This window comes from Crotalus tigris, unplaced genomic scaffold (assembly GCF_016545835.1).
Source record: "Crotalus tigris isolate CLP2741 ecotype Arizona unplaced genomic scaffold, ASM1654583v1 scf7180000020351.1464749751:1500972, whole genome shotgun sequence".
Lineage (NCBI taxonomy): Eukaryota > Metazoa > Chordata > Lepidosauria > Squamata > Viperidae > Crotalus > Crotalus tigris.
The window spans coordinates 1,060,123-1,067,500 of NW_024097980.1; the positions used below are offsets into that span (position 1 = coordinate 1,060,123).

General features: G+C 45.1%; 1 protein-coding gene across 4 annotated transcripts in view; it reads left to right on the plus strand.

The window, feature by feature from the left end:
• The window catches only part of ENOX1 (ecto-NOX disulfide-thiol exchanger 1), a 383,175-nt gene that overhangs the window by 303,391 nt on the left and 72,406 nt on the right, over window positions 1-7,378 (plus strand). For all 4 annotated transcript variants that reach the window (XM_039366738.1, XM_039366740.1, XM_039366739.1 and 1 more), the window contains one exon: window positions 5,950-6,056. In XM_039366738.1, coding sequence (XP_039222672.1) covers window positions 5,950-6,056 — 107 coding nt within the window. The remainder of the gene's footprint in view (window positions 1-5,949; window positions 6,057-7,378) is intronic.

Here is a 7,378-nt window from a genome sequence, read left to right on the forward strand (position 1 = left end):
CTACCAGCACTTGCCCTATAAAATAAGTCTGGATGACAATTTCTTCTTTTATAAGGATGGAATTGGTTCTACTCAGTATTAAAGAAATACAGAAGGTGTATCTTTGTTGCAGACATACCTTCATGTCGAGCAGAACCAATTCCATCCTTATAAAGTAGAAATTGTCACCCAGACTTATTTTGTAGGGTTGGTGCTGGTAGAATTTCCTGTAGTAGAGAATTGCCATGTTTAATTCCTTAGGAACAGCATCTGCTTTTTGATACAATAAGGCAGCGGAGTCAGCAGAAAAAAGCTGAGATTTTAGAAACGTAGTTGAAGGGGCCCATTTTAAATCTGAGCAGGCTTTTTAAACTTAAAACTGAAGTACAAAGCTGAGAGTCCCACAAGAAGTGATTGTTCTATCTAGGTAGCATGTCTAAAGAAAAAAAGTTAAACTTTGGGAAATCAGAAGTCCGTGCTCATTATTAAGGATCACCTTTGGGAATCGTACACGGTTTGTAAAATTCAAATTGCACGCTCGGTTTGTAAAATTCAAATGGCACAATGCGTCCGTTCAAGTCGGTAACACTTATAAAACAGTTTGTAAAATTCAATGTGTAAAATTCAAATTGCACAATCCCTAGTTCAAGCAAAAGGCACTAGGTTAAATCCAGAATAATCTTCTTAAATCAAGACAGAGACACAGGTGATCATCATCATCATCATCATCATCATCAAGTTGGAAGGGACCTTGGAGGTCATCAAGTCCAACCCCCTGCTCAGGCAGGTAACCCAATACCATTACAGACAAATGGCTGTCCAGTCTCTTCTTAAAAACCTCCAGTGTTGGAGCATTTACTGCTTCTGGAGGCAGGTTGTTCCACTGGTTAATTGGTCTAACTGTCAGGAAGTTTCTCCTTAGTTCTAGGTTGCTTCTCTCCTTGATTGGTTTCCATCTGTTGCTTATTGTCCTCCCTTCAGGGGCTTTGGAGAATAGCTTGACTCCCTCTTCTTTGTGGCAGGCCCCGAGATATTGGAACACTGCTATCATGTCCCCCCTCGTCCTGCTCTTCGTTAAACTAGACATACCCAATTCCAGCAACCGTTCTTTATATGTTTTAGCCTCTAGTCCCCTAATCCTCTTTTTTGCTCTTCTCTGTACTCTTTCTAGAGTCTCAACATCTTTTTTACATCACGGTGACCAAAACCGGATGCCGTATTCCAAGTGTGGCCTTACCAAGGCCTTGTAAAGTGGTATTAACACTTCACGTGATCTTGATTCTCTCCCTCATCAAGGCTTATCGGATCATATTTCAAAACGGCGGGGAAGATAAAAAATTTACTTCCGCAGCAATAACACAAACCAGAATCTTACTGGTGTAAAGTGGGAAGAGTTTCTCTTAGCTTTGCAGAGATGAGAATCCCTTTGCCAAAACGAAATACACATATTTACTGAATTAACTGTCACAGCTTTCTGCTAGAGTGAATCCGTCAACTGCAGCACTTAGGAATTGGATTTGCAATATTTTTTATTTTAGTTACTTATAAGGTCTGAGTGACATTTCATTTGCAGTTGCTTGGCAGACTCAAATGTTATCCTTTGATTTGGAAATGTAATGTCTAAAAGAAAAAGAGAAGAGGGAGAAGGAGAAGGAGGGGACCATTAGGATAAAAGAACACAAGAAAAGAATATGATTTAAAATGCAGATGTCCTTTTGGCTTCTGATATCTCCCATGTTTCTTATGTAAATTAGCAATAGACATATGGCTAAGTCACTTTTTTCAGTGCCGTTGTGACTTTGAATGGCCACTAAACCAAACTGTTCTAAGCCGAGGAGTCGTTGTATGGTGCAAAGAGGGATAAGCGGGCTTAAAATGTTTCACAGAATACATTTGCCCACAAGTGAGAAGAAAAGAGAACATTAAAAGGGATAAGTAAACTAATGGTGCCATCTTCTTTAGATTAACTCCAGTCCCACTTTGGGAATTTCCTTAACACTTTATTCAATAAGAATATAATCTTATACATGTCTGTTAAAAACTAAGATCCATTAAGTCCACCGGAGCATGTTCTTAGGTTAAATTAGGATTATAGCTTTGTTGTTGTTGTTGTTGTTAGTTGCGAAGTCGTGTCTGATCCATCGCGACCCCATGGACAACGTTCCTCCAGGCCTTCCTGTCCTCTACCATCTTCTGGAGTCCATTTAAGTTCACACCTACTGCTTCAGTGACTCCATCCAGCCCCCTCCTTCTCTGACGTCCCCTTCTTCTCTTGCCCTCCATCTTTCCCAGCATCAGGCTCTTCTCCAGGGAGTCCTTTCTTCTCATTAGGTGGCCAAAGTACTTGAGTTTCAACTTCTGGATCTGGCCTTCTCAAGAACAGTCGGGGTTGATCTCCTCCAGGTCTTCCTGTCCTCTGCCATCTTCTGGAGTCCTTTGAAGCTCACGCCTCCTGCTTCAGTGACTCCATCCAGCCCCCTCCTTCTCTGTCGTCCCCTTCTTCTCTTGCCCTCCATCTTTCCCAGCATCAGGCTCTTCTCCAGGGAGTCCTTTCTTCTCATTAGGTGGCCAAAGTACTTGAGTTTCAACTTCTGGATCTGGCCTTCTCAAGAACAGTCGGGGTTGATCTCCTCCAGGCCTTCCTGTCCTCTGCCATCTTCTGGAGTCCTTTGAAGCTCACGCCTCCTGCTTCAGTGACTCCATCCAGCCCCCTCCTTCTCTGTCGTCCCCTTCTTCTCTTGCCCTCCATCTTTCCCAGCATCAGGCTCTTCTCCAGGGAGTCCTTTCTTCTCATTAGGTGGCCAAAGTACTTGAGTTTCAACTTCTGGATCTGGCCTTCTCAAGAACAGTCGGGGTTGATCTCCTCCAGGTCTTCCTGTCCTCTGCCATCTTCTGGAGTCCTTTGAAGCTCACGCCTCCTGCTTCAGTGACTCCATCCAGCCCCCTCCTTCTCTGACGTCCCCTTCTTCTCTTGCCCTCCATCTTTCCCAGCATCAGGCTCTTCTCCAGGGAGTCCTTTCTTCTCATTAGGTGGCCAAAGTACTTGAGTTTCAACTTCTGGATCTGGCCTTCTCAAGAACAGTCGGGGTTGATCTCCTCCAGGTCTTCCTGTCCTCTGCCATCTTCTGGAGTCCTTTGAAGCTCACGCCTCCTGCTTCAGTGACTCCATCCAGCCCCCTCCTTCTCTGACGTCCCCTTCTTCTCTTGCCCTCCATCTTTCCCAGCATCAGGCTCTTCTCCAGGGAGTCCTTTCTTCTCATTAGGTGGCCAAAGTACTTGAGTTTCAACTTCTGGATCTGGCCTTCTCAAGAACAGTCGGGGTTGATCTCCTCCAGGTCTTCCTGTCCTCTGCCATCTTCTGGAGTCCTTTGAAGCTCACGATCCTGCTTCAGTGACTCCATCCAGCCCCCTCCTTCTCTGTCGTCCCCTTCTTCTCTTGCCCTCCATCTTTCCCAGCATCAGGCTCTTCTCCAGGGAGTCCTTCTTCTCATTAGGTGGCCAAAGTACTTGAGTTTCAACTTCGGATCTGGCCTTCTCAAGAACAGTCGGGGTTGATCTCCTCCAGGTCTTCCGTCCTCTACCATCTTCTGGAGTCCATTTAAGTTCACACCTACTGCTTCAGTGACTCCATCCAGCCCCCTCCTTCTCTGACGTCCCCTTCTTCTCTTGCCCTCCATCTTTCCCAGCATCAGGCTCTTCTCCAGGGAGTCCTTTCTTCTCATTAGGTGGCCAAAGTACTTGAGTTTCAACTTCTGGATCTGGCCTTCTCAAGAACAGTCGGGGTTGATCTCCTCCAGGTCTTCCTGTCCTCTGCCATCTTCTGGAGTCCTTTGAAGCTCACGCCTCCTGCTTCAGTGACTCCATCCAGCCCCCTCCTTCTCTGTCGTCCCCTTCTACTCTTGCCCTCCATCTTTCCCAGCATTAGGCCCTTCTCCAGGGAGTCCTTCCTTCTCATCAGGTGGCCAAAGTCCTTGAGTTTCAACTTCAGGATCTGGCCTTCTAAAGAGCAGTCGGGGTTGATCTCCTCTGGGACTGACCAATTGGATCGCCTTGCAGTCCAGGGGACTCGCAGGAGTCTTCTCCAGCACCAGAGTTCAAAGGCCTCCATTCTTTGGCGCTCAGCCTTTGGATTATAGCTTCCGAAGGTACAAATTGGTTTTCTATACTCCTCTAAATTAGCATAGGAGACAAGGGGAACTCATCACATTTGCAGATGACACTAAGATGGCAGGAAAAGCCAATGCCCCAGAAGAGAAGGTCAGTTCCAAAAAGATCTGGACAGAGTTGAACAATAGGCCGTATCCATCAAAATATGGAGAAAAGCAAGGTTTTAATATCTAGGCAGGAAAAACCAAAGGTACAAGTACAGATTAGGTGAAACCTGGTTCAAAAACAGTAAACGGTGAGAGTCCTAGTGGACGATGACTTAAACATGTGCGGCAGCAGCCAAAACCAGGGGCATAGAATCAAAATCATGGGAAATTACTATCGCTTTATTTATTTATTTATTTATTTATTTATTTTATGAGACTTATATACCGCTTTAAGTGCAAGCACTCTCTAAGCGGTGTACACCAGTAAGCAATGTATATATATATATTTACATTGCCCCCAACAATCTGGGTCCTCATTTTACCTACCCCGGAAGGATGGAAGGCTGAGTCAACCTTGAGCCGCTGAGATTTGAACCGCTGACCTGCTGAACACAGTCAGCTAAAGTGGCCTGCAGTACTGCACTCTAACTGCTGCGCCACCTCGGCACAGCAGTTAGAGCCTTACTAAGGCTCTAACTCAGTGATCCTCAACCTTTCTAATGCCGTGACCCCATAATACAGTTCCCCATGTTGTGGTGACCCCCAAGTGGGTGTGGCCACCAATAAGAGGGAGTAGGACAGCTAGGGAAAAAGGAAAAAAATGGCGGACAGCGTGGTTTGGCGACCCCCGTGAAATGGTCATTCGACCCCAAATGGGGTCCCGACCCACAGGTTGAGAACCGCTGCTCTAACTGCTTACTAAGTAAGGCTCTAACTGCTCTTTATAAAGCCTTAGAAAGGCCACACCTGGAATACTGGATCCAGTTTTGGTCACCACATTACAAAAAAGATGTTGAGACTTTGGAAAAAGTGCAAAGAAGAGCAACTAAGATGATTCAAGGCCTGGAGACTAAAACAAATGAAGAAAGGTTGAAGGTTTGGGCTTGGCTAGTCTAGTCTAGAGAAAAGAAGGACTGGGGGGGGGACATGACAGCAACATTCCAGTATTTGAGGGGCTGCCACAAAGATGGGGGGGGTCAACCTATTCTCCAAAGCACCTGAAGGCAGGACAAGAAGCAATGGATGGAAACTGATCAAGGAGAGAAGCAACCTGGAATTAAGGAGAAACTTCCTAACAGTGAGAACAATTAACCGGTGGAACAGCTTGCCTCCAGAAATCATGGGTGCTCCATCATTGGAGGTTTTTAAGAAGAGACTGGACAGCCACCGGTCTGAAATGGTAGAGGGTCTCCTGCTTGAGCAAGGGGCTGGACTAGAAGACCTCCAAGGTCCCTTCTGCTTGAAAGCACACAAGTCAAAACTGTCACAACTGTAGAAGCAATGAATTGCATGCAGCTCTGTGAGTTATCAGGGTGCAACTGGTATAGGCTCAAGTTGTGAGGAGAGACTTGAAGGAGGACACCTCCAACAGATCTGAAATGTAAGTACAGAAAAGACACACGTTTGGAGCAGTGGTGGGATTCAGCCAGTTCTCACCCCTTCGGCAGAACCGGGAGCTAATGGACGTCCGGAAGCGGCCTCCACGCAGAGAACCAGTTGTTCCCACATTTGAATCCCACCACTGGTTTGGAAGTCTCGGGATGAGGTCACTCCAGCAGTGATGTCATCCTTAGGCTCCTTGTGTCTTTGTTGGGCTTTCCTTTAGAGAATCACAACATAAATTGCTTGTCTTGTTTGACTTCCTTGTTCACCAAAGTTGAGCAGATTGTGGCCGTTTTCAACGCTTCCATCCGACAAAAAGCTTGGGACCATTTCTCGAAAGCTCAACGGAAGAACATAGATATTTGGCGCAAACACTCCGAGGTGGGTGAATTCTCCTTTCTGCTTTATCCATCATTTCACAGGCTTGGACTCAGAGGGGAAAGCGAAAGGGATCCCGTGCTTGATTACGCTTTGTTCAGCAGTCTTTAATTGCCGCAATCGGAGTGTGTAGAAGTAATTAAGGACTGTTTCCAGAGTCTCTGCAAACAGTTTATGCAGCTGAAACTCTTTGGAGACCATATCCCTTCCACTAAAATGGCTAATGGAGAGAATTAGCAAAGTCACCTTAACATTTACGTTATAGTGCTGGAGTTCGTAAATTCCAAAATGAACTTAATTCATCACAATATTGTCTGCAACCAGATGAAGCTATTGGACAAAGCAGATTGGTTTCAGACAATATTCCTCCTCATGAATATTTATAACAAAATAATTGTTCAGGACATATTGGAAATCCAAATTTCTTATTGAATTAGTATTAGCTTAGGAAAGACGAGGTAATTTTCCCAATTTGACCTTAGAAAATTAATTGTCCATAATCCAAACTTTATAGGATAGCACACTGCAGCAGGAATCCCACGTTTTACATCTTTTGAGTCCTATCAAGGATGAGGGTTTTTTTTCTTTTGTTTTATGGATGCAGTGATAGCAAAATTTTCAAAGAGTTTCTTGAACCCAGACATCAGAAGAAAACTTCTTCCTAATCCTGATAAAAACCCCAAGTTCACCTACAGTCTTACAGAAGTGTGTGTGTGTGGTGGGGGGGGGGAGAAAGCCCTCAGTAAATCATGACAGCTTCCTGGCCTTATTAAAAAAAGAACATTAAAAAAATGTACTAAACATGCTTTTTTCCTCAAAGGCAGATGGACTTTCTTGTTTTGCTGGAAGTCATTTCTCTTCTTATCCAAGAAACTTCTTCAGTTTTGACTGAATGGTGGAGAACAGAAGGATTTATATTCTTTGCAGTCTTCTGGTTGTTAGTACTCCCAGTTGCAATGTAGGGCTGTGAAAGTTGGACCATAAGAAAGGCTGAGCGCCAAAGAATGGAGGCCTTTGAACTCTGATGCTGGAGAAGACTCCTGTGAGTCCCCTGGACCACAAGGCAATCAAACCGGTCAGTCCTAGAGGATATCAACCCCCACTGCTCTTTAGAAGGCCAGATCCTGAAGTTGAAACTCAAACAATTTGGCCACCTAATGAGGAGGAAGGACTCACTGGAGAAGAGCCTAATGCTGGGAAAGATTGAGGGCATTAGAAGAAGGGGCTGACAGACAATGAGGTGGCTGGATGCAGTCACTGAAGCAATAGGTGTGAGCTTCAGTGGACTCCAGAAGATGGTAGAGGACAGGAAGGCCTGGAGGAAA